At 37.8% G+C, this 27,313-nt stretch overlaps 2 protein-coding genes and 1 non-coding gene across 5 annotated transcripts; all 3 read left to right on the top strand.

The window, feature by feature from the left end:
• The first annotated feature begins 1,832 nt into the window (after window positions 1-1,832).
• LOC113048977 (protein FAM214B-like) lies at window positions 1,833-19,082 on the top strand. Of its 3 annotated transcripts, none has more exons than XM_026210972.1 (11): window positions 1,833-2,172; window positions 7,160-7,306; window positions 10,934-11,112; window positions 11,562-11,717; window positions 12,530-13,809; window positions 15,687-15,745; window positions 15,829-15,928; window positions 16,599-16,757; window positions 16,881-16,949; window positions 17,137-17,324; window positions 17,956-19,082. In XM_026210972.1, the coding sequence occupies exons 5-11, from the start codon at window positions 12,745-12,747 to the stop codon at window positions 18,107-18,109; spliced, it is 1,794 nt and encodes a 597-aa protein (XP_026066757.1). In that variant the 5' UTR covers window positions 1,833-2,172; window positions 7,160-7,306; window positions 10,934-11,112; window positions 11,562-11,717; window positions 12,530-12,744; the 3' UTR covers window positions 18,110-19,082. The 3 variants fall into 3 exon arrangements, with proteins under 3 accessions (XP_026066757.1, XP_026066755.1, XP_026066756.1); XM_026210970.1 differs by having other exon boundaries at window positions 10,931-11,112; XM_026210971.1 differs by lacking the exon at window positions 1,833-2,172 and adding an exon at window positions 6,733-6,836 and having other exon boundaries at window positions 10,931-11,112.
• Window positions 19,083-22,623: 3,541 nt separating this feature from the next.
• LOC113049935 (ran-specific GTPase-activating protein-like) lies at window positions 22,624-26,976 on the top strand (the record flags this gene model as incomplete). The annotated part of the gene is made up of 5 exons (XM_026212679.1): window positions 22,624-22,772; window positions 25,177-25,334; window positions 25,422-25,550; window positions 25,887-25,949; window positions 26,195-26,976. Coding segments are annotated over 5 exons (645 nt in total), but the record flags the coding sequence as incomplete, so codon positions are not given.
• On the top strand, window positions 25,984-26,060 carry LOC113050089 (small nucleolar RNA SNORA77). Its single transcript, XR_003276731.1, has one exon. It is a non-coding gene; the product is annotated as a small nucleolar RNA SNORA77 (small nucleolar RNA).
• Window positions 26,977-27,313: the final 337 nt, after the last annotated feature.

The following is a 27,313-nucleotide window of genomic DNA, read 5'->3' as shown; positions in this document are numbered from 1 at the left end:
ACGGATATAATCGCATTTTAACTGTAACAAACTATGACAATGTGTAAAATTTGATTTATACCTGATGCTTCTGTGGTGCAATCGCTCCATCTAGTGGTGATCATATGCTGCTTCATAAAAAAAAAAAATACCTAACTAAAAATGAATTTACTTTCACATTTGTCTCAAAGTAACCGTGAATCTGAACACTCTGGAAAAGCACAATCAACAGCATATAAAGATGCAAATGTTTGTGCAGAATCTAGTAAAATGGCACTAAACGTTGTTTAGTTATATGGGTTAAACTTAAAAAATAATGTTGTTAAGTCTACTGGTTATTTAATTTATAGAAATCTATAAATTAATGGAATGGAATTTATTAATTAAAGTCTCCAGCTCTTATGGATTTAAGTTACATGGTTGTCGACAGCTAAAAAAGAGAAAATATGATTTTTTTAGGGGTGTTAGGAAAAACTTTTACAGATTTTACTAATTTAGCACTGAAAAAAAATTATTAAATGTTTTTAAAAAATAATTTTTTTCTTCCGAATCATTCTATAGAACAGAAACGTTAGCCTTATTTGAACTCTATAGCGTTATTTGAGCTTTGTAAGTAAAGGTATTTATTTTAGAATAATATATTTTGGTTGCTTAAATTAGTCTACAAAATATGAATTTGCCACTAAATCGAAATATTCTTAGTGCAACCAGGGGCGTCGCACCCGTGGGGGATGTGGGGGTTTTAACACCCACACTTTTCCCGGTGAAAGGGTTCGACACCCGCACATTTTCTGCAGTTTTTCCGCAGTTTTGCACAAACGCCTTACTACAGTCGTTCCTCCGTTTCTCTGACCGCTCTGTGTCTGCGCTCGCCGCGGCTGCCTCCTCCCCCCTCCCTCTCAGACTTGACACCGGCTTTGAGTGTGATCGGCTGATGATTGGCTGTTCTGACTTAAGTCCCGCCTCTCTTGGAGTGTTATCGGTCAGCTCGTGCTGAGGAGGCGGGAACTTATGGTTATTTACATCTCCCTTTTCCAGGTACTTTGAATGAGTGTTTATGCTTTAGAGGTTTTTAAATAAGCTTGTTTGGGAATATGTTCTGTTAATCGTTTTGTTGACATGTTGAGTGTTTTCGGTATTATATTTCGTTTTTTAGACTAATGCTAATTGCTATTATTGGGATATTGTTTGCATACCTGTTGAAGAACTATGAAATTAAAGTGTATATTATTTTAATGTTTAAAAACAGTAAATCGTTACATTATTTATACCACCAGAGAAAAAGCTTTGTGTGGGCGTTTTTTTCTCTCCTTTTCTGATTTTGCGTTTTTTTTTTTCTCCCCTTTTCTGATTTTTTTTTCTTTTCTTTTTTTAATGTAGGATTTTTTGTTTTTCCCAGCCAAACAATGCAAGCCGGAAATCCCGCACAGTGCCAGAGAATTTTAAGCCCTGCATTTTGTACCCCTCTGTCAATGTGTTCATCATTTCTATTGTTTATAAACAAACCACATCCATCCCCCACACTTTTGAAAAGCTTGCTACGCCCCTGAGTGCAACAACGTTACATAAACCATATTTTTGTTCCAGTCGTTATCTATACGTTTCCCCACCAAAGCGGAGTAAAAGGAACTTGCACGTGGACTGAGGCGTGGCTTGACAAGCCACAGAGCCAATGGGAATGAAGTTCCTCGAAATATATGAATATTATTCAAATATATTCAAAAACAGGATTAATCCACTACTGCTATTGGTTCGTAGACGAGAAAGCGACCAATCGCTTAAATGACAGCCCTTCAGCTGTTCGAGCGTCCCTCCCTCTAGTTATTTTTCAGCAAATCCCGGAAGTATTGTTTTTAAAGGGACAGAATAATTTCATGGGCGAGGGCTTTGGACAGAGAGCCAAGCAGAAAATAGCAAAGGCCCGTTGGCAGGGAGCCTATAGGACGTGGAAAGGAGAAGAAAGGCAATCTGAACAGCCTTGTCGACATTCAGAAAGCAGGATCTGGTGGTCAGATATATCTTCGTCACACTGTGGGATTTCAACGCAGATAGTTTGACGTCGATTTCACTGAAGATCTGGAGATCCAGTCTGTTGTCTAAAACAGGATCAAACTCTTCCTCCTCCAGCTATGATGGGAGTGTTAGTTCACTGACTGCCCTTGTCATTGTCATCGTTATTTGTGTTTGCTGTGGGTGAGTTCTCTTTGTGCTGCCATCCACCTTTAAATCACTCTCATTCCACCATCTAAATATAGATTTTAGAGAGATTATAATAATGACAGATATATTCTAACAATTTACAATCTCACTAATCAATCGTGTGTATACCTTAATACTCTAAACTCTCTTTTACATGTGAGATTAATGCATGAAATGATCCAGCAGTGTGATATATAAAATAGAGTAGATTCCCTGGGTCTTTTCCACCTTTTGTGTTTGATAATGGCAGATTAATCATAGCACGCACACACAATGCATACAGGAGCTTCTGTATGTTAATGCGCAGGGGGGCGTTTCTGCTTTGTCTGATTCATGCTGTTTCATCCAATGAAGGCAACTTTTATCCGTGCACAATGCACGTGCATTTCTCACCCCAGTGCGTCCTTTTCTTTATCTTTGAGGTTTTATTTTATTGTTTATTGCATGCTTTGCGATTGATTGATTGATTGAAGTATGCATGATTCTGTGTCTATGTTGCACCCCTATCCCTGGGCCCATGAATCATGCCCAGCTTTTAGTAGCTGGTATAAATAGACTGCTGTTGCCTAAACGCTGTTGATATTGTGTTGTTCTCATAGGCTAAGTAATATCAATAATACTAATATTTCACGAGAGGATTTGTTCTGCTCATTACTGATGCCTGACAAGGCACAGCACACAAAACAAACAGAGAATCATCAGTGACCCAAAGTGGGCTCAGATGTCCCGAAAGAGCTGCAGGTAGAATGTGACCTTTTTCATCAGTTTGAAGCCTGAATATTAAGAGCTTCAGATCAGCTTCTTAATGCCCTTGCTGGGTGACCTCTTTCTGTATGGCCGTCAGCAGAAGTATGTATTACATCACTGGGTTTGGGACATGCATGGTGGGGATAGCTGCAGCAAATCTGAAGATAAGCATGTCAAGCTGGTGTAGGAAGCAGATGCGTATTCAGGGTGAGGTGGCTTAGCGTGCGACGTTAAGGCCTGTAGCGGCTCCCTTTCTGCAACTGATACCTGTAAATGTTGAATGAGGGGTTTCAGTTCAACATCTCCCCTAAATGCAATGTATTCTCTTTCTCTCATCTTGATGAGAATGAGGATGGTGGCGCTCCATTACCACCGTTCTTCCGGCGTTTGACCTGTTTGCATTGGATCCTTGTTCTTGTATGAGGTGTGAAAAAATACTGAATATGAAAAACGTAAATATGTCTTAATTTAATTTAAGAATTATATCTTAAATATTAAACCAAAATTAAAATGAAGATGGCAATTCTAAAGCTAAAAGCTATTTTAAAGTACTACATAAATAATATTAAAACAACAGCATACAAATATGCTGAAAACCCCTTTTAGCAGTTGCACAACAACACCATTTAGAACACCTTATCAGCACGATTTTGATTGTGCACACATTGGATTTTCTCTCACCTCTAGAAAATGCTCCTTGACTTCTTTAAATAGCCATAGAGATGCCATGAATGGTTAACCATGATAGCCAAACCCAATCTACTCGCCACCTGTCTAGGCATTTTTATCTAAGATCCGCCTCACATTTTAACCGTCTCATGATCTGAGCTCAGCTTTAGGATTTCTCCTGTAGTGGCTTAGATTAGGATTTCAATAATAGAAGCTTGTCCCATATCAGTATCACAGGGATAAATGTGTGCGTGCATGTGCAGGCATGTGCTGTGATACAGCTAAGTGTGTGCACACATGTGATAAAACTATACATATTTATATAAATTATTCTCTCACCCCAAATTGCATTTAACTTGGCTAGAATATCTTGTTTAATTGTATCGTTCTTTAAAATGCTAAAGCTCGGCTGTATTGTCACAGAACATCTATTTTTAGCAATGCCTAAGATGAATACTCTGAATATTATATAGTGCTTTGCTTTTTGCTAGGCTAATTGCAGATATGCATGCACACATTAACATATCTTTTCATCATCTTTCTGCCTCCGTACCCAAGCTCCCTTTTTCCCAGCAGTTATCTTTCATTTCACCTTTGCCCTCATATCCACCATCCACCATCTATTGCTTTTCTCTCTTTACGCCCTTACTCTGTTACAGAGAAGTACATTTGTCACCCGCCACCCCCACCTTGGAGAGCGTGTTACCAAGGGCATGTTAGTTACCGTCCTCATTCATCAGTGTCAGGTGCTAATCTCTACAGAGGGACTAACCTTAATATCTAGCGTCAGCTACGTTTTTGTTATTGTAGTGACATTTACAGACTCCCATAGCAGATTCCTCATAAAAGGCTTTATAGTGTTTCAATGCCTTTTGTTGGCTCGTATCATTTCATTGATCTAGTTATTGAGTGCGTACTTTGGCACATGCACACTTCATTCAAGGATTGTGCAAGTACAAGATTGGTGAACCATTGCCCGAAATAGCTCTAAAGGCACTTTTTTTTTTGTTCTGGAACATTCTGTTCAGTCTTTCGGTCTATTTCTCTTGCTCTTTGCAACATCGAAAAAGAGGATGATACAGTGAGAAAGTATAATGTAAACTGAAGGTGTGACCAGCAGAAATCACATCCTGTGTATTTACAGAGAGCAGAGGATTGCACCATTTGTGTGTTCTCACTTGGCTCATTGAAGTGGAAAACAGGAAGTTGAGCACACAGCTGACTATAATAGCGACTGTCTGGTGGGACTTCAGTTCTGGTTTAAAAAGATGAATGCTTTGCATGTAGATGTTTTGTTTAAAATATATTGGTAACATTTATATTGTTAAGATACTATATGTTAAATCAATTTTTATAGACTTACCCAGGCTGCATTTGTTTGATCAAGAATGCAGAAAAAAGAAATATTCTGAAATTTTATTACATTTTAAAATGAAAGTGTTTGTTTGTGTTCTGTTCAAAAATTCCATTTATTCCTGTGATGGCAAACTGAGTTTTAAATCATCCATTCCTAATCTTCAGTGTCAGATGATCTTCAGAAATCCTTCTGATATGCTGATTTAGTGCCCAAGAAAAATGTTTTGTACAATTTTGAAAATATTTTGTGCCCCCCCAGGATTCTTTGATAAAAAGGAAGTGCAAAAGAACAGCATTTATAAATGTATAAAAGTCTTTACTGTCACTTTCAATTCATTTAAACAGGCGAACACCAGATTTTCTACAGAAAAAAAAGTGTAAAAGTCAAGCTGTTTGTGTCAATATTGACAGTTTAAGTGTTTTTGACTAGAAAGGCATACAAGACACACACAAACACACACACACACACACTCAAGCATGGAGGAAGGGAAGGGTTAGAATGTAGTTGTGAGCTTTTACAGTCCCTCATAGACCAGTTGATCCCATCTACAGCTCAGAATAGCTGCCGGGAGGGTGTTTTGAAAGAGAATAAAACTTGTTTTGGAGAAGTAGCTTAGAGCAGTGTTGCCTTTTCATTGTTTTGCCAGCATCATACACCAATTCTATGCTGGAGCACCAGTGAGTGTGTATAAAGGCATGTTTGTGTGTCTTTTGTGCACTTCTGTATTTGTATGTATGGTTTTGCTTCACTCTGTATAGTTGACTGTCTCAAGCCACGCCCCCAATCATTCCTTATATGGGTACAGAACGTGAGCTCTTAAAGGAGAAGTAGCTCTATGTGTCTCTGTAAGGCATGTTTTCAATTTAAGCTGGTCTAAACTCCACAACCAATGCAAGACATCAGAACTTCACCATGTGCTCGACGTAACATCTCCAAACACTTCCCCCCGCTCTCCACACCTCCCCATCTACCTCACTCACTGCATCTAAAGCTCATGTGCATCTCATGCTTTCCTTTAAGATGCATGTGGAATTACGTCTCCTTATTTGGAAGATGCTACATCAGACACACTTACACAAACATACACACACATACACCCATCCCTTTGCATCCTTCAGGATCTGTTTCTGTGGAAGAGCAGATAACACCCTTTCATGCATTGTTTTTATTATTATTATTTAAAATATTTAGTTATAAATATTTTATATTCCTGTGATGGCAAAGTTGCATTTTTACCAGCTATTACTCATAGTCAGATCATTCTCAGGTTGTGCTTTTTGATATTTTTGTTGAAACCATAATACTTTTAATATTAGGATTCTTTGTTGAATAGAAATTTCAAAAGACTAGCATTTATTTGAAATCGAAAACTGTCACAATATAATATTATAAATGTATTTACTGTCACTTCTGATCAGTTTAACACATCCCTTCTGTCTAAAATGATTGGTTTCTTTAAAACAAAACAAAAGATTCCTGACTCCAAACTTTTAAAAGTTATAACCAAAACGAATGTAAATCTGTTTAATGGCATATTTGCCTCCAGAGTAACACGTTTGGGTTGCTCTGGAATGCCTCTTTCAGTCAAACACAAGCTGGAACTAATGCACACAGTAACTCTCTGAAGCTCTATGAAGGAATACACTTTGCAAAACAAGCCGAACAGGTGGGCGGGACTTTTGAGGTTTCCCTTTGCCTTCACATCTATCAGGACGGTCACTGTGGCATCTGATCCCCCTCCCCCCGGCCAATCAGATGACAGCACAGCAAGCCCAAATCTTACATGAGTTGTGTTCTGACTGAGCAAGCAAGCACGCCTGCCTTCAGTAACCAGCTGAGAGGAAGTAGACTGAAAGGCAAAGCACAGAAGAGAGAGAGACAAGTGGTGAGAAATTCAGCAAGAAAGAGAGAGCACAAGAAGTGAGGGGGCTTTCATTGTGTTGAAGTTATTTGAGAGGGTAAAAGATGTAGAGGGGGGTTACAGAGTTTATATGCATGTGCCAAAGGGAGCCTGAGAGAGGTTTTGTGTGTGTTATTGAAAGAGGGAAAGAGAGAAGGGGGAGTTAGGGAGGATTCACAGTTGGGCATACCAGAATAGCAGTGCACAGAGAGCATAAACAGCGAGATGTGACAGCTTGAACAAGAAACCTTGATTAAACTAAAGTTTTGTATGTTTCTCTCTCTCTCTCTCTTTCTCACTCCTCTCAGGGGAGGAACAGAAAGAAAGGCCTGCACTCCCTCATTCCACGCAAATAACCTTTCAACCCCTCACAGCAACAACAAGAACGACTCTAGAGCTCCGACAGAGAGGACGGAGAAACAGAGGAGGAGGAAAGGGCAGGAGTTCCTAGAAAGGTGAGTCAGGAGGCTAACGTGTTTATGTATGGTTGACGAGAGATGTCTTGCGATGACAGTAGTGTGCCACGGCAAAACTATGACAAACATGTTGTGTATGCATTATACATGCAGTTTTTCTGACCTTGTATTAAATGACAGACTACATTTAGAATAGTTGTACTTTTTAAAAGTAAATTTGTCACACAACTGGCTATTTAAATGAACCACAAACTAGCCACAGTCTGTTTTAAATGGTGAAAAAAGTGGTTAAAAAACTGCAATTATATGCTTAGACCTAAAATGTTAAAAATGTATTTTAATCAGTCTTTTGACACATCAGTGTCAGCCTTATGTATTATGTAGATTTAAACCTAAAGTTTTGATCTATGTGTTTATGAATAGTGTGACACTTTTTTTTTAAACAATGTATATGTATTATTTTATATGTTTTTATGTCATTATATGAATTGATACAATTGAATTGTATATATATATATATATAGTATATATATAATACATAGAACAGTATATAAAGGTGATTTTAACCTAATATCTTTATTTTTATCTATATCTTTTGTCAACCACCCATTTATGAACATTGGTGGTTGGAAGTAGAAAAGGAAGTAGCTTCAAAGAGAACTTAGAAAAAGAGTGAGACAGCTGTTCTCTCTCTCTCTCTCTCTCTCTCTCTCTCTCTCTCTCTCTCTCTCTCTCTCTTATCATATAGGTCAATGCACAAATGAATCAAAGACATCATGACCCTTGCCACATGTAGAGATAATATTTCAGCTGTTGGTTTTACAAACTGGCAGACTTGTAGTTGTGGAGATATAAGCTTAGTCAGAGGTGAGCTTATAAGTTTTTAGTCTTTGATGCTGCTGTAGTTTGTAATTACATTTTGTAACTTCCGCAGATGTAAAAGTCAGGTGTTTAGCAAAAACCTCAAGGGCTGCACTCATCTTCACTGTAGAGGTCTGCAATCATGTCCATGGGATGTTCTTTCTCACTGACTCATTCTCTCACATGCATGGTGAAATGAATTAATTGTCTTTATTGTTTGAGTAACAACACCTGTTGGGTATAAGTGTGCCAATTTTAGCTTGCTTGAATCAAGTATTGTTGGTTTGAGAACATTTTCATGTTTCCATTAAAGCCAAAGGAGGAAGTGGCTTACTGCTCTTTTCGCCAGGTAGAAGCTACAAGTGAGTTTTTGGCATCGAGACTGAAGCTCCAATGTAATTTTTTGATTGTTTGGCTCAGTGATCCCTTCGATCTTTCATCTATGTCATTGTGATCCTGAATTGAGGAACTGTAATATGTGGAATTAATTATTTTTGCTTTGATCCACTTCCTTCACTTCATAAATATACGGATGCACAGCTATGCATGCAATAATTCCAATAACTAAAGACGAGCACAAATGCCTTCTATGAAAAAAATCTATGTTTTTCATATCCCATTAATTTTCCACTTATTCATCTTAGGGAGTTTTCCATGGCTCAGTTGCTCATTGGGGTATTAAGACACCATATTATGTAAAGCTGCTTGGAAATTGGCTGAGGTATTCACTATACACATGAAACTGGCTTGATTAATTCTTGACTGACTTCTTTCTCCTAAATAACTCCTAGGACCCAGAAAAACATCATACAGCTGACAGCTGTTCATGCTAGTCTTGGATGTTTGGTTTCCCCATCTATTTTCTTCTGCTCCGTATTGAATTCTCTGGGGGTGGGGATGGACATTCTTGCTTTTTTTACAGACAGTGGATAAACTGAGGAATAGGACTAAGCTGATAATGAAATCATGCAGTCTTTAACGGCAATAAATATTAATGACTGGTAAAATGAGGTTAAATATGTTTCAGAAAAAAAACATTTGATTGCACAGCTGACAAATGCATTAGAGAGTGTGTAGTTATATAACTGGCATCATGTGCTTATAATAAACACATATTACATCTCTCATTCTACTCTCCGGGCAACATGTTGGTGTGTAACGGCAGTATGTTAGTTGGTTAGTGTGTGTGTGTGTGTGTGTGTGTGTGTGTGTGTGTGTGTCTTGTCAGCTGTATTTGACCTGGGGTTCAGGGTTCTATTTATGCTGAGTCTGAAAGATTCACAACAATGCTCTGAGGGTCTTACATCATCTGTAACAGACCCCCACATGCTTGGCAAACTAATATAAAAATGAAAATGAAAGAAAAAGACTTGCACTTCTATGCACTTCACTTTGAAAAAGTTTTGATAAATAGAAAGTTTAAAAGAACAGCATTTATTTGAAATTTATTTCTTTTGTAATAATGTAAGTATTTACAGTCAGTTTTGATCAATTTAATGCATCCTTGCTAAATAAAAGTATACATTTATTTGAAAAAATAAGAATTGCGCAGACCTTTGAACAGTAGTGTCTAGAAAAAAAATAAAAATAATATATATATATATATATATATATATATATATATATATATATATATATATATATATATATATATATATATATATATATATATATATATAGCCATCACACTGTCATATTTGACATTCATGAGATTGTGCTCACTGCATTGCAAGATGTGACACAAAACCTTAAGTCAGTAAGAAATTTTAAAGAAATTAATACTTCTATTCAGCAGGCATTAATTAAATGGATCAAAAATGACAGTAGACATATCACATGACGTGTCAGAAGATTTATAGTTTTCAAATAAATGCTGTTCTTTTGAACTTTTGAATTAATCAAAGAATCCTGAAAGATATGTAGAATGGATTTCTATAAAAATATTAATCGACACAACTGTGTTTTCAATTGTATTATTACTTCAAAATATATATATATATATATATATATATATATATATAATTTTTTTTTTTAAGCCTATGTAAGCATAAATGACTAATAATACCAACTCCAAAATTCTGAATGGTAGTGTAAGTGATGTGCAAATTGCTTAGTCAGGAACCATTTCATTCGCAGATCTCTTTTGTGGCATATGTAATATCTGCTCCCCATGGATGTAATGTATGCATCCTTAAGATTTCAGCATTTTTAATATTATAAAGGAAGGATGAACACATTTTTTCTGCTAATATGCATTTCAACTATATACTACTCTTAGTATATAGAGTAGATAATGTTCACTTGTTTCATGTTTTTCCATTACTTCGATCTACACAAGTTAGTGTGTTATTGCTCGTATGTTCCTGTTTTTGTACTATTAATGAGCAGGACTGCTCGTTCTCTGAAGCAAGACAACACAAAGGTTCTGTTGTGTGTCTCTGTGTTTTGTCTGCTAGTCTTGATCCCAAGCAGGTCTGAGCTCTAGAGACAGAGAGGCAGTCAGAGCTATGCAGTACACAGTCTGTTCAAGCATGTGTCCTAATCAGATGGCATAAAATGAGTATAGTGAGTCATACGATTGCTCTTTGTGTCTGTTCTCTGTTAGTGTTATTTTCTTGGTTGATTATTTATTGACCAGTAGAACGATGTCTTGATTAAAAGGCTACGAAAGCTTGATTTAAAAAGCCAGATAACTTGATTTTTACTTTAAGGACTGATTCAGATCATGTGCAGGTTGAACTGTGTGGCACGGTTACTGATTTGATCAAGTTGATTTGTTGTTGATTAACCATTGCTCTTCAGTAGGTGGTGTCTCTGGAATGCCTGGCTCAGAATGCAGCTGTTGAGCAGTCCACTCCTTTCAGGAGCCAAGGGGAGGCGTGATTGGCCGCTGGCCTTATCTGGGTGGAGCTGTAGGAGGGATATTACTTATTCATTGGCACGTTCTGCAAGGCCCCTCCCACCTCACTGACGCTCGGCCCTTGGTAAGTAAACTAAAAGCATGCACTATGATACTGGTAACCAAGGGATTGTTTAGCAGGCTAGAACTTTTGTCAAAGATTTATAGTCCTAATGTCACATTTAACATTTAAATTATCAAGTTTTTGTTTAATGTAACGGTTTACACCATTATATTGGTGTAATATATAGTTAGAAATAATAAGAAATGCCTCTTGGGCCCCAAATCAGCATATTAGAATGATTTATGAGGAATAAGATAATGCAAGTAATGTTACTTTCCATCAGATTAATTAATTTAATTTTTTTTTACATTTTAATTAAAATCAGTTATTGAAACTGTAAAATTTCACAATATGAATTTTTATGGTATTTTTCATTAAATAAATGCAGCCTTGGTGAGGCCTTTTTTTTAACATTGAAAAATCTGGTTGATTGTCTCTGACATTTTCTTTCTCTCTTTTTCTCTCGTCAGGCCCCTGTTAGCTGCCTGTGTATTTGGGAATGCTGTTGTTGCATCAGAGGGGCAGTGTTGGAGATGGCCAAACTCAGGGGCTAAGGTCAGGGTCAAGATTCAAGGGTCAACACAACTCAGAAGCTGCAGGAGTGGATGCAGAAGGACCTGAAGCATGTATGTTAGGAAATTGGTCATGCACACACTTATTCTGTATTTATTCTGACACTCCTGCTCCAGTTTACAACAGTGAGTGCAGAATCGTCTGTGCCACAGCAAAATAAATCTTATATTACCTGAATTTTTTTAATGCAAGTTTGCTATTTGAATGAAATGTGATTGAGATAAAAAGTCAGTGTGCCAGAAAAAATTAGCAAAATTACAGGCTACTTGCAAAAACAAACATATAATGCTTTCAGTGCCATTCGATTCACAAATCATCATATATGCATGATGCCAGCTTTCTATATGGTGGATCAGTAATGTACTGCAAAACCAGTCTGATTCCCAAACTTGAGCAAGTCCCTTTTACAAATAATAAAATAAAATAAAAAACATTTTGTCTCATTATATAAGGAATGAATGTTATGGTATATGTTAGTGAACCAAAAACATGTAGTGCAAATAGTAGAGTCTGATTCTTGAATTAAGGACCCGTTTTTTTAATGTTTTTTACTGTTCATAAAGACGAGTTCCTGATCTGAACCTAACAAATCCTTTGTGAAACTGAATTACTAAATACTAATCAAGATTCGTCTTGCATATTATTATATTAGCTGTATCATGTTAACATGATTTTCATTGTATTTCATCATATATGTATAAGCTTTATTGATGTCCATATCAAAACAAAGCAAATTTTGTTTAAAATGTACTGTTAAAGATACATATTTGAAATAGTGTTCATTGTTACTATTCTGCTGTGTAATCTTTATTATGCGTTTCATGTCAGTTTGATTATACTCGTATCCTTGTTTGTTTTACTTCAGAAGCTTTATGCACTGTGGAAATCAGCTTGTCCTAACTCCACACCTGACCACTGGAAACTAAAGCCTTTCATCTATGCGACGGGAAGCTTACTTTCGATTCCACAGCCTTGTTGCACTTGTTCAGAACTACCTAGAACTCTCTGGAGCTAGTTTTTTTATTATTTAACACTGCACAACTTCCCCTGAAAAAGTCACCCAGCACAAACAAAGTCACTATGCGTCACATCCACGTGGACCTGGCTCGTAAAGAGCTTCCAGCCCAGGACGGGGATCTACCTCTGCCTAGCACTCAAGGCGAGAGCCCTGAATCTGAAGTACGTCGAGTCGTTCCCAGACCTTTTGGAGAAGAGGAGATCAGGCTCCAGAAAGTCTACCAGCTATCCATCCTCTCCCAAAGAGGTGGTTTCGGGGAAAGTCAAGAGACTCTTCGGCCTGTCCGAGTAGGAATGAAACGTAGCCCGAAGGGGATGCTGGTTCCTGTCGCCATTAAGCGTCCTGTCCAACAGGATGAGGATGAAGACGATGATGAGTCCGATGGGGAGGTGTTGTGTGGCTCTGGGGTGGAACCACTTTTTTGCAACTCACTCCTTGAGCACAATGACTCAGAAATCCCTAGGTCACCTCCCCTTTCCCCTTCACATCCACCGATTCCTGGTCGCCGGCCAGCCCAGCACAACCACGACAGGCCCGTCCCAGATGTCTTCACCCCGCTGTCCCCAAAATCTCCTCCTATGGTGGACCCACAGGGCCCTCACTCCACCTGGGGCCACTGTGAGGGAAGTCCTCCCACACTTACTCCCAGAACCGAGGCCTCCACAGCAGGAAACATCCCGGCTGGCTCCATTGAAGAACCAAGGGACGAAGGCCATAACCCTGTCGATGTCAAGGGCATGCTTTCTGCCACAGAGAGCAGTTGGGCACCTGTCCCGTTTTCAACACCAGCTGAAGCTGTCGAATGGGGGATGACTTTTGAATCTTCTCCTCCACCGGCAGAGACAAAGACCTCCTCCACTAACAGACTGAGCTCTCTTGAGAAAACACCAGTGGAAGCAAATGGCCTGGTATCGGGATCATCCAATTCCTGTCCAGTGAAGAAAAGACTTCTCTCCTCCAGTGATACAGGAGAGTCCTGCTCAGAGGATGAGGGTCCATCTACATCAAAACGCAGTCGGCTGGCACTGTTGGCACCGGGGCTCGGATTAGCATCCTGTCGCAGCACTGATGCCAAGGGTGCACCCTTCTGGAACCATCTACTGCCATCAGCAAGGGAGCACACCAAGGTGAAACGCAAAGAAAGTAGAAATGAAACCGAAGGCCCTTTCACATGACTTAACAATGCAGCTAGAAATACCGTACAATCTTGCCTAGTGTGCACCTCAAAATGCAACCCAAATTACCAAAAACGCTGTATTACGTTTGCCAAGCCAGTAGTTGGTGCTGTCACATTGCTATTAAACATTACCTGTTGCCGTGTGTATATGATGCGTCTCCCCTGTTGGTTGTAGTATTGGTGAAGTAAATCCACACTTCGCTGAAGAAGGCTTAGCAAACTCTTGAGCACTAACAATAGTACCATATACTCCACCATTGTTGTGTATGTTTGTTTGGGCTTGGCTTTAAAATCAACACGTACTGCACGTCTACATAACTAACACGAACTACGAATGCGCATGACGTTGCCATTTTCAAAGACTCTCATATTGGGCATTTACATGGAAACTATAACAGTTGCGTTTTTAAAAACTTGCACTTTGAACCCCCCCCCCCCTTTTTAAATGCGTTTTTAGTCCCCAAAATGCCATTGTCGTATAAACGAACTGGCAAAACGCATAAAAAGTTACCAGTTTTTGGTTGAAAACTTTGTTGTGTAAATGGCCCCAATTAACTTTTCATTCACCATTCTGCGGCCTCTTCTCCATTGACTCCACTGACAAACAAAACAGCCACTGGACTCCCATTTGGGATCCTAGCACATGCATTTTTGAGCTAACCTTGAAGACTCCCCCTGGGGGAAGGGATCTGGTAATGCAACTCTCAAAGTCTTCAACTCAAGATGGAAAACAAAATGTTTTTACAAATTGAAATTATTTTATGCACATTTTTATTATTTTAATATGCATTAGAAATTATTGTTTTGCAATGCTTTACACATAAACACCACAGCGGCATGTGAGATATGCATTGAATATGCGTCATGTGAAAGGGCCTTAATTCAGTGGTAAAAACATGCTAGATTTTTCCACATTACATGTGGAAATGGGAAGGTGCTGATTAGTTTGAGAAGCTTTTATTTTTGTCAGGGTGGTGGAGATAGTCTCCCATTACTGAAAGAGTCATCATGAAAGGTCAGGTGAATAGTCAGAATGAAAAAAGACATATTGGGAGTGAGAGATTTATAGAATATGCATGCTTCATTTTTCCATTGCAACACAATAAGCGTTGGGACTCTGGAACAAAGCCCATTGACAGAGCCATTGTTCAAGAGGTGAGACCTCCCTCACCTGACCTAACAAATACACACATACAGGTTCTGGCCAAATTCAGTTCCAGAATGAGTGAATTTGGGGTGAGCAAGGTTACACGGACTACAGAGGCTCATATGCTGTCACTTTCATCACACCGGTGTCAGTGCTCAAAGGCTGAGCTCAGGACTTGAAGAAAGCCCAAGAAGGGAAAAATAAAAGAGAAAGTGAAGGATAGAGAAATGGTCATAGAAACAGGCCAACAAAGAGGAAATAGCAAATATAGGTTTAGAAAAGAGAAACAAAGAGATGAATAGACTGAAATAAAGGTTCAAACTAGCTAAAAATGTTCAAGTTTGAAACCCATTCTATAGTCAAATCTAGCTGATATTTAATAACTTATCAGAATGATATTATGGACTACTGTGAGATGTGTGATATTGAAGCCACATCTTCATCTGTAAGTACTTCTTAATCTCAAATTTTTTTAATTTTTTTTTATGTGAAATTCTAATGCTGGCATAATGATTTTCCCCAGTCATTCAAAAGCTTGTATTTGATTTATTGTCATTTCCATTAGATTAAAATCTACTTTTAATGAACCTTAACTTTATTTCGAAGCTATATACCTTTTTTCTAATTGGAAATAAAACATAGTTTTTGTTGTAACATCTATTTAAAACTTCATTTTTCAGACTGCTACAGACTGTTCACGATCTGGGAGAAGGCTCAAAGTAGGGAGTCGACTCAAATCGTAAGTCATCTTTTTTTCTTTAAATGATGTTGTATTAATATATAAGAATGTGTGTTTATTACTTCTTATGTTTGTTTTACTAGTCGACAGTTACGCAGTGGACGCCGAACAGACACCAGTCGCTCCTGTAGTTCAAGCTCCTCTTTATCCTCCATTAGCAGACCTCTTCTCGGCAACTTTGAGGTACACAAGCCTAAACCATGATTAAATAAAATACTAGATTAAGATTAGATTAACACACCACGCCTGTTTTATATAAATGTGTATACTGTTTGTCTTTGAAGCCAATAAAACCATGGTATGCAAATCAATAAAGAGACTAAAAGACTGAAAGCTGGAATAGATTTCGCAACTTTGCACAGATATTTGCCCTAATTCGCAGTCTGGAGGAATTCACGCTATTTGCTGAAAGTCAGAGGAAGACTACAGATTTTGAGCAGTCGGAGTTAACAGTTCACAGGAAATCTCGTAGTGAATTATGGGAATAGACGGTAGTTTTTATTTATTTATCTATGGGCCAGATTTACTAACAATTTGCAGCAATGCAAACTCTACTTTCAGGATTTACTAAAGAAAGGCAGTGAAACTTTAGCAATTAAAAAGTGTTTAAAAAAAGAATTTCCCTTTCCAAGTTGATTTACCAAGGTTTGGTTGTCAGGTTACTGATAGTTAAAAAAATGCACGTCTTATACCCACTTATAATGACCATTTTTCATCTTTAACAATATATGAAGACTAGTTTAAAGATTTGTTCATATTTTAGATGTTTAAAAAGATTTATTCAAGCCTTAATCAACAGTGACTAATGTTTTGATTGCATTTCTGATTGGTTGTTGTGTGCATCTGTCTGCAGGAGTCGATTCTGAAGGGTCGTTTTACTCCATCTGGGCGGATAGAGGGCTTCACAGCAGAGATCGGGGCTAGCGGCTCCTATTGCCCGCAGCATGCCACCTTACCTGTGCAAGTGACTTATTATGACACCTCGGAGCACAGTGCCCCTTCTCCCTTCCTGGTATATACTTTCCGTCTCTATTTTCGTTCTTAGTACTTTATTGTCATTTTTTTACTTTCCTTGATATGTAAATTCTCTGTTGTAAAATGCATATTAACAGTCATATTTTTTTGCATTGTTTAGGGGGTGATCTTGCTAGAACCACTTGGAAAAAAAGGATACAGCGTACCCAAAGCAGGGACCATTCAAGTGGTGGGCTCTCTTTTTATGTCTTTCCATATTTGTGTTTTTTATTTTATTCTATTTTATATTGAGTACTTTGTACTATATATTTTCTAAAGGCATGTCCACACGTACACGTAAAAAAAAATCCATCAAACTAAATGTTATAACTGTTTTTGTATTTATTTATTTTTTCTTTGTTTTTGTTTTTTTGCAGACCTTATTTAACCCCAATAAGACTGTGGTTAAAATGTTTTTGGTGACATATAATTTTGGGGACATGCCCGTCAATCACATGACCTTCTTGCGCCATCGTATCTTCCTGGTGCCTGTGGATGAGGCGGAGGGGAAGGAGGGCTCACTGTCTGACAGAAAGAAGATTCTCTGCTACTTGATACACCTCAGGTAAACTTTTACAAAAATGTACACTACTGTTCTGCAAAATTTTAGGGTCCATAAGATTTTTTTTTTTTTAAGCATAAGCCTCTTATGCTCACAAATGTTGTAATTATTTGATAAAAAAGATAATAAAAACAGTAAAAAGTAATATTGTGAAACATTATCGTGGTTTAAAATTTTCTATTTTAATATATATTTTTTTTTCAAATGTAATGTAATTTTTCAAGATTCTTTGAACAAAAGAACATCATATTTTTTTTCAAACAATGTGTCTTTAGTAACCATTTTTAATTTTTTTGTTGTTGTTAATTTAGAAGAAATAAATGGGACAGCAACATTTGAGCATCAGTATGACCATGAACGCATATATATATAATGGGTGCAAACTGTTGTACTACCTCAAATAGTTGCAAATTGCTCCCACTTTTAACTTTCTTAGTTATGCTTTTAATTCTATAGCTCCAAGTGTGTATTTCTATGCTAGTTTGCAACCAACTTAAAAGACTAGATAGCTATGTTTAATATATATTTAAAATATAAGCATAAAAGTACTTCTCCTCTAAGTGGTATATTCCTAATAGAAGCGATGGAGCCTTATAAACCAGTTTTTCTTCTCCTCTTTGTTTGCATATCTCAGATTCCAGAGTTCCAAATCTGGGAAAATCTACTTGCACAATGATATCCGGCTGCTATTCTCCCGCAAGTCCATCGAGGTGGACTCTGGGATTCCTTACGAGCTGAAATCTTTCACCGAGGTGCCAAGAAACCCCAAATACTCCCCCAGAGTGTGAGATCGGGATGCCCTGCATTAATAAAGATTGCAAGACAAGAGACCCCTATACACTTGAACACAGACACACTCATACATGCATACTCAGACACACACACAGATATCACAGCCTCTTGAGGACCAACTCTAGAACTGAGTGTCTAACATGCATGCCTTGTGACTTAATTGAGTTTTCCTCTAGTGCTGTTAAACAGTTAAACTTTGCTCTTGACTCTGCCTGCACCTGCCTCATTGTGGACCAGTTGTATCCATGTCCACCAACCCGCTCTATTCTAAAATGTTGGTGATGGTCAGTATATACAGACTTCCTCGATCAAAGAGGACTGATGTTGAATGAGAATGTATGGAGGCAAAGCAAATGGAAAAAGAGACATCCGAGGAACAGATTGGAGTTTCAACAGTGGACATCACTGTAACTTGTCTAGTGTAGGGGATAAGAAAGTTCTAGAAAGAAAGAGACCAGTGGAACATAGGACTGAAGGACATCCATTCAGTATCGGCATTGTGCTTGTAATACATGGGTCGTGAAGAGGAGAATAACTCATTATTTTGGACATTTTCTCTTTTTGGAAGGGCAGTTTGAAGGACATTGCTGTTCCAACTACTTCTTCGGAACAGTCCAACATCAGAGCAGAAAACAAACTGTAGTATTTATGTTCGCAAATGTCTTAAAAAAAAAAGCAATATGCTGCACAACTAGACTAATTTCAGTTTTTTTGGAGGTAGTAGGTGCCCTCTCTGTTAGGATGGAGGGAAAAGATTGCCAAGTGAGTGATGGCGGGAACGGGAGGGAATTTAGGGTATTTAAAATGTTCTTGATGTATATTTTAAAAATTGATTAAACTCTGCGACTTGCGGGTGAAACTAGTGTTTGACCGTAATTTGCCAAGGGATACTTGAGAAGCAATGCCAAGGTTTGCTCCTGTATGTTTTGTGTATGATCAATAAAATACATGCACTTATGAAATTAAAAACAAGCTTGTGTAGATAAAATAAAATAAAAACTCTGTAGTGTTTCATGCCATGAGGGCTCAACCACAGCCCCCTAAGAAACTCGCAGGGACAATCTAGCTTTTTGGGTTTTGGCTTGAAGAAAATCTGCTGATCGGAACAGCAATAAAACCTCAGACTCTTGAAAATAGCATACTTTAAAATACCTTAAAATGTCACCCATTGAGTTATTTAAAGTTTATTGGCATCAGGCAATATGATTAAACAGCATGAAATAGAGTATTTGAGCATTGCACAAATGGTGGTATAGTTAGCAGGGGTCTTATTATTGTGATACGGTCACTGTACTGATTTGCTGTTGAGATTCTAGAAAATACTTTAGGTTAATAAAAAGCACAGACCTAGATTTCCTCTCTGCCGTTCTATGCTGAGGTTAATGCACAGGTTATTCTTCAGTTCTCTTAAAGCACTCACTGGTTGGCTCTTCTTTGTGCTTTCAAGGTATTACTTTTGCACACAACCTGGGGGGAAATAATCACATAGGATTCAGCCTTCATTTTCTTGAGATTTTTGTATTTCGATATGTTTCACATAACTTTCAAAGAGTATGCAGAATGCAATCGTTTATTCTTGTTCTATGGTGCATAGTAAAAGTAAAAACAAACCTTACAAGCTAATTGATTGAATTTGGTTATTTTAAATGTAGCTATTATATAACACAAAACTACAGAATGTCACATTTTATTATTCAACACAAAGATGTTTTACCAGCTAAGAAGATCATAACTTTTAGAGTTTCATCTCCCTATCTGATGTGAGCATTAGTATTAGAACAGTTGCCTCACAGGTTTTGCTAAGTGTTCAGCTATGTCCTGTTGCATTAATTCTTCAGATATTAAAAGCAGGGAATGTGTCTTATCAGTTATATCAAGTCTTGCATTCAATGATGACACACACACCGGGATGAAGACCAGGAAGCCGACTCTGAAAGAAAAGCAAGCAATTTGGATGCTAAAAGAAAAGAGGAAGTAAATTGGAACTATAGGAAAAACAAAGTGTATGGAGAAATCAAGCAACAACCTCCAGAAAGCTGGGGTGGTGCTCTGTCAATCAACAGTGCATTTTGGACAACCTGTAGCTTGTTTATTGAAGATGCAGGACAACCAATGCATTACAATAGTCCCGTCTAGAGGTCATGAATGCATGAACTAGCTTTTGGCAATGTTTCTAAGACAGAAGAATGCTGTTTTTGTAACATGGAAATTTGTTTTTCAAAAGACAATTTGCTGTCTAACATAACACCCAGATATTTGACTGTAGAGGAAGTAACAGTACATCCGTCTAGTTGCAAACTGTAGTCTACGAGATTGTGTACTGTTTTTGGTCCAATAAGTAATATCTCTATCTTTTAGTAATATCTTTTTACATGCAGCTGCCTGACCATAAACATTTCCAGAGAGTCAAATGCTCAGAAGTGCATATGTACTTGATAAACTGATAAAGAAACAAACATAAAAGCAACATCTGTTAACCACAGCTGGAGCTTTAATAATCCGCAGAATGTCGTGCGTGGCCGAGTCGCGCGCTGACGTCACCGCGTCTCTCTTCTCCGGTTAGGCGCGCGCGAAAGTAGCCTAACGCTGATCAAACCGCGCAGAAACTCTCCGTAATCTTCAACATCTGCAAAAACTATGGCGACCCGAAGGTGAGAATGCCACTATCTTCATCTCCTGTGCCTTTCGGATCACGACAGACTGTTATTTCGGGTGTTTTGTTGGCGATAAATGTTTTATGAGGGTCTTATTTAACAGAGTGTGAAAAAGCAGGTGTTTTTTCTATTCCTGCTGGGCGTGCTTGAATGTGAGACGTTAAAATTCACTATTTTCACGTACTATTCTAAATACTATTGTTGTTAGTTATTATACCCTGTCATTTTTTATTATTATTTTAAAATCACGCTACACTGTCAGTAGTAGCTGTACGTTAATGTTCTAAAATTCATAATTGTGTGCGTATTTGTGTTCGTCACTTCCTTAAACATAACGGACAATCAAATATGTGTGATTTTATTGACGTAATAAAATATCAACAACATGTTCCAGGTCAATACAGCTCGTGATTTATAGAAATGTATTTGCTAAAATCATGCTAGCTTGTGTACGTTAGCATCGTTAACCTACAACACGTGACGTTCAAAGCCGGGTTATCAACACCCTTCCGGGTTCATTTACGTCTTATAACTGTATTTGCTTATGTTGTCAAAACTGTGGGGTGAGACGGAGATTTAAATACTTAAAAACGCATATAGGCCTCTTGTAGTTCTGTTAGCTTGGATGCTAACTGATCGTCCACTTTTGAGAACTGATGTTCGTCATTTAAAACGCTGACTGAGTAAAACGTGAGTGATAAAAGTAGTTGAACCAGTTCAAAGCTTCACATGTTTGGTCAGAAGCGTTTGAATAATGCAAGCTACAAGGCCTTATTGATGATAGACTGGGTGATTAGTGCATAGCAAGGGCATGAATTAATCAGCATCACATCATGTGAGTTTAAGTTCATGGCTCAGAGCTGGTGGCTGTAAGATTGGTTGCAGCAGCAGCACATTTAGACACAATAGGCCAAACTCCAGAGAATGATCCCTAAATCCCACAGCCTTTCACTCCACTGATCTGATGAGTAATGTGGAAGCAGGATCCTACAGACCGGATCAGGACTTTGTGAAATCTCAGCATAACAAATGCTGTAGCAAATTTGTCATGCATCTGTTCCTGGGGCATTTCCAATTGCATTAGACATTAGTTTGGCCTGTTTTATTGTTGTATTTTAAAGGTTAGTTCACCCAAAAATGAAAATGTTATTATTGACTCACCCTCATGTCGTTCCAAACCTGTAAGACCTCCGTTCATCTTTGAAACACAGTTTAAGATATTTTAGATTTAGTCCGAGAGCTTTCTGTCCTTCCATTGTAAATGTATTTATGGTATACTGCCCATGTCCAGAAAGGTAAGAAAAACATCTTCAAAGTAGTCCGTGTGACATCAGAGGCTCAGTTAGAATTTGTTGAAGCATCGGAAATAGATTTGGTTCAAAAATAACAAAAATTAGGACTTTATTCAGCATTGTCTTCTCTTCTGGATCTGTTGTGAGCGCGTTCACAGGACTGCATTGGCGTATGTCAACAGTCACAGCAGTCGTGCTCACAACAGACCTGGAAGAGAAGACAATGCTGAATAAAGTCCTAAAGGTTTTTTTTTTTTTTTTTTTTTTTTGGAACAATTTTTTTCAACGATTTAACAAATTCAAACTGACCCTGTGATGTCACATGGAATACTTTGATGTTTTTCTTACCTTTCTGGACATGGACAGTAATACTGTACACACACTTTAAATGGATGGGACAGAAAGCTCTCGGACTAAATCTAAAATATCTTCTTAAACTGTGTTTAGAAGATTAACGGAGGTCTTACGGGTTTGGAACAACATGAGAGTGAGTCATTAATAACATAATTTTCATTTTGGGGTGAACTAACCGTTTAAGCTGGTTTTACAAAACCGCTGTTATAATTCCCCCTCCAGGAGGCACAAGATGATCATGAAGCATCCACGGACAACGTAGAGGACTCCAACCATGACCCTCATTTTGAACCCATCGTCTCACTCCCTGAGCAGGATGTCAAGACCCTAGAGGAAGACGAGGAAGAACTTTTCAAGATGTAAGTCACTAAATCTAAAAGGGCACAATTGCTTATTTGGGTGATGTGGCAAAAAATAGTGTTCCAGGCTATTGTCCTGATTCTTTTCATGTTGGATTTAAGACTTATTTTAAAAGATACTGAGGAGTAAAAACTAGTAGCCTAAAGTAATTGAAGACAGTTAAATGATCAAAACGAATGAAAAAGCACTTTTTTTCGTTTGTATCTGTGGTCTATCATTTATTTTATTGCCAACTCTAACAGTATTCAGGGAAGATATTACAGAAATCGAATAATAGAGCTCTATATGAATGAAATGTTTTTCTTCATCTCATCAGTACCTTATTAACAGATTAGGTTCTATTTTCTGGCTTGTTGCTCTTTTAATGACTCCTTTTAGTATAAAGAATATCACACTCCTTAGTCACTAAAAGCTGTGCAGATATATTTACATACAGATGTAATTAGGAAACATTTATAGGACAGAAATTATCTGGTAATAACTTTTTTTTATTCAGCAATGAAAAGGTAGACTGGGCTTATTTGTATTGGAGAAAAAAACTGCTGTTATAATTTCCCCTCCAGGAGGCACAAGATGATCATGAAGCATTCCCACGGACAACGTAGAGGACTCCAACCATGACCCTCATTTTGAACCCATCGTCTCACTCCCTGAGCAGGATGTTCAAGACCCTAGAGGAAGACGAGGAAAACTTTTCAAGATGTAAGTCACTAAATCTAAAAGGGGCACATTGCTTATTTGGGTGATATGGCAAAAAGTAGTGTCCAGGCTATTGTCCTGATTCTTTCTCAATGTTGGATTTAAGACTTATTTTAAAAGATACTGAGGAGTAAAAACTAGTAGCCCTAAAGTAATTGAAGACAGTTTGAATGATCAAAACGAATGAAAAAGCACTTTCTTTAGTTATGTATCAGTAGTCTATAATATTTATTTTATTGCCAACTCTAACAGTATTCAGGGGAAGTCGTGGCCTAATGGTTAGAGGGTTGGACTCCCAATCGAAGGGTTTGTGGGTTCTAGTCTCGGGCCGGACGGATTGTGGGTGGGGTAGTGCATGAACAGTTCTCTCTCCACTTTCAATATCACGACTTAGGTGCCTTGAGCAAGGCATCGAACCCCCAACTGCTCCCGGGCGCCGCAGCATAAATGGCTGCCCACTGCTCCGGGTGTGTGCTCACAGTGTGTGTGTTCACTGCTCTGTGTGTGTGCATTTCGGATGGGTTAAATGCAGAGCACAAATTCTGAGTATGGGTCACCATACTTGGCTGAATGTCACTTCACTTCACTTCACTTCATATTACAGAAATTGAATAATAGAGCTCTGTATGAATGAAATGGTTTTTATTCATCTCCATCAGTACCTTATTAACAGATTAGGTTCTATTTTCTGGCTTATTGCTCTTTTAATGACTCCTTTTAGTATAAAGAATATCACACTCCTTAGTCACTAAAAGCTGTGCAGATATATTTACATACAGATGTAATTAGGAAACATTTATAGGACAGAAATTATCTGGTAATAACTTTTTTTTTATTCAGCAATGAAAAGGTAGACTGGGCTTATTTGTATTGGAGAAGTAAGACTGATAACCACTTGGGCAACTTGGTGTTTTTTTTCCTAAACTATATTTTATGTATTTGAGGTCTGAGTTATGAGAACAGCCAGAGAGAGAGCAATCATTTTGTGTTTTGAGTCTAATCAGCCAATTTTGTGTTAAATAGCCTGCATAGCACTTCATCTTTTAAAACATGGGATTTTGACCAAATATATGCAATCTTGATTTTTGTAAAATGTTTGTAACGATGTTATTTATTTATTTTTTTTAAATTACAGTTTTGGGCACATAATGTAAAACCGTAAAGTATTCTCACTTTTTTTCCCCGCTTACCTGTTTGCATCTCTGAATGTTAGTGTTCATAGTGACCCCTTTAACCATGCATTCAAATAAGGTTGTTACAATATACAATATTATACCAGATTGATTAACGGTTCCGATTTTGGTGCCACAGCAGGTTAAAAAGCAAAAGTGTTTGTCAAGAGCTGTAAATGATTTTCTTTCTTTTGTTTGATGACCGTTTTAAGAACACAGCAGGTATATTAGACAGCTGTCACTTTAAAAGAATGTACAGATGTGATATACTGATAAATCCTTCATCTCCTTCCTTACTGTTTACATTAACATAACATCTGCATTTGAGAACGCTCCAAAATATGGGCATATTGACAACTTCGTGTGCTTTCATCTTTTGAAATGCTAGAAATAAAAGTGAGGGTTTTTTTTCACATCTTGTGCTCGAGTAGTTTTAAAAATGGTTTCAAAAAGTGCAAATGATAAACTTTTTTTTTTTTTTTTATTGTATTTGACTGCTGACAATTTCTACTTCAATGTGATTTTCATGCAGGAGGGCAAAGCTGTATCGTTTCGCCAGTGAGAATGATCCCCCAGAGTGGAAGGAGCGTGGGACGGGTGACGTCAAACTCCTGCGACACAAAGAGAAGGGTTCCATCCGTCTTCTCATGAGGAGAGACCGTACCCTCAAAATCTGTGCCAATCATAACAGTGAGTTCAGCAGTTCTTCATCCGCTCGGCTTCTGTTTAATTGGTCTCCAATCTCGTTGACTGGTTTATTGCAATGCCTTACTCTAGTTATGCCGTTGATGGAGCTGAAGCCCAACGCAGGCAGCGACAGGGCCTGGGTGTGGAATACACATGCTGACTTTGCAGATGAAAAACCCAAACCAGAGATGCTGGCTATTCGATTCCTCAACGCAGAGAGTGAGTAGAAATGAACAGCATTTACAGAATAAGTATTTTGAAGTAGTTCAACTATCTATGTGCCATTTAGCTTAAAAACAATTATGAAAAAGTTTTTCCAGACTCAATGGATAATGAGAAGAGTGCTTGGTTCTGTCCATTAGTTGCTGAATCTGACACCTTTGGAAGTTGCATTTATACATGCATGAACCATTCCCAATGAGATCAGTAATATGCATTTAGAAAATAGATGAGCTTACATTTCATGCCAACTGTGACAATAGTTGTGCAGTATATAGCATAAAACGGTGTCTGAAAATGTATATTTTATGATTACTTGTTCCCTTTGTCTTGCAGATGCACAGAAGTTCAAGATGAAGTTTGATGAATGCAAAGAAGAGGTCAGAAAGTCCTTAGAAGGTAAGATTAATATAATTCTCTACCATGTTACCATGCAGACTCACTCTGTTTAAGTCTGACAAATCCAGCCTTAGACTTTTTCTGTCTGCGACAGTAACATTAGACGAAGAACGTTATAACCTGCCTTGTCGTTCACTTGGGAGGTGACCGTGTCTTCTCAGACATTTAATTTTATTTCCTGATCTTTTGTTAGGCTTGTAATGAAGTGTTTCTTCAGCTGAGCCTTTTTTGACTTTGTTTCACAGGGAGCATGAACAGCGCTAACAAAGTGGCAGAGAAGCTGGAGGAGCTGTCTGTGAATGATGACAAGACAAAGAGTTCAGGGGACAAGAAAGAAGAGGTGAAGGAAGAGAAGAAAGAGGAGAAAGCTGGCGAGGAGGAGAAGAAATGAGCCCAGGAACGCTTCATACGGATCCTCCACTTGCCATTTTCCCCTTTTCTACAACAGACTCTGAAAATGAAAAATTGGACACTTGATTTCTTTTTGGCCTCGACTTCACAAGACCTTGGTGCCACTCTTAATGTGTCCATTTCTCAATCATTAAGATGTTGTGAGCTTTTGTCCCATTCACCAATTCTCATATCGCCCTTCATTTACTCATATTGTGGACCAGTCATCATGTATTTGTGTATTTACACGACGCGCTATGATACAAGGCTTGTGCTATTGATTGATTCCCACATTGGGTAACCTCTTTGGTTGTTTTTCTTTTGTACTTTAAAGAGTTCTATTGCGAGTGTCTAGATGAGCACTGTCTGGTAAGAGAGTGGGCTGTGTGTGAGTTGATAGGGAGAATGAGTATCTGAGATCTTTTCCTTACAATAAAGTCACACGAGGAACATTTGACTTCTCCGTGGCATGAATTTATTATTGAATTACTCATTTTTTCTGTGGAGGGCTGCATCTGGCAAAGAAAAAATGTCAGCTCTGTCCTGAGTAACTAGAGGACCTTTCAACCTGTCATGAGTGTGACCCTCTTCTGTTTTAAATGGTTATCAAGAAAATAAAAAAAATTGGTTGACTGTCTATTGATTGTAGCAAAGAGGATTTAAATGTTTAGGGACCTGTGTTGTGAAAATGCACAATAAATGCTTTTTTAAATGTATATAAAAAATAAGTGAAATACGTAGGTTCTGTATCACTAAATATGGTTTTCATTCCACAAGTTAAATTCCAAGAAACAGCACTGATCAAGATTTACATCTGAGGTTTATCATGCACAATAATCTGGGCTCTTAGACGTTGTTTTTGCATTTATTTATTTTTGTTTTGAACGTATATTTTAGAGAATTTAAGTTTTGATTCTGTGTTTTGATGAACAGCAAATTTTCCACATTCCTGGTTTTTGAGAATTATTTTTTTT

This window comes from Carassius auratus, chromosome 30, assembly GCF_003368295.1.
Source record: "Carassius auratus strain Wakin chromosome 30, ASM336829v1, whole genome shotgun sequence".
Taxonomy (NCBI): Eukaryota; Metazoa; Chordata; class Actinopteri; order Cypriniformes; family Cyprinidae; genus Carassius; species Carassius auratus.
This window is presented reverse-complemented; position numbering and strand designations above follow the sequence as displayed.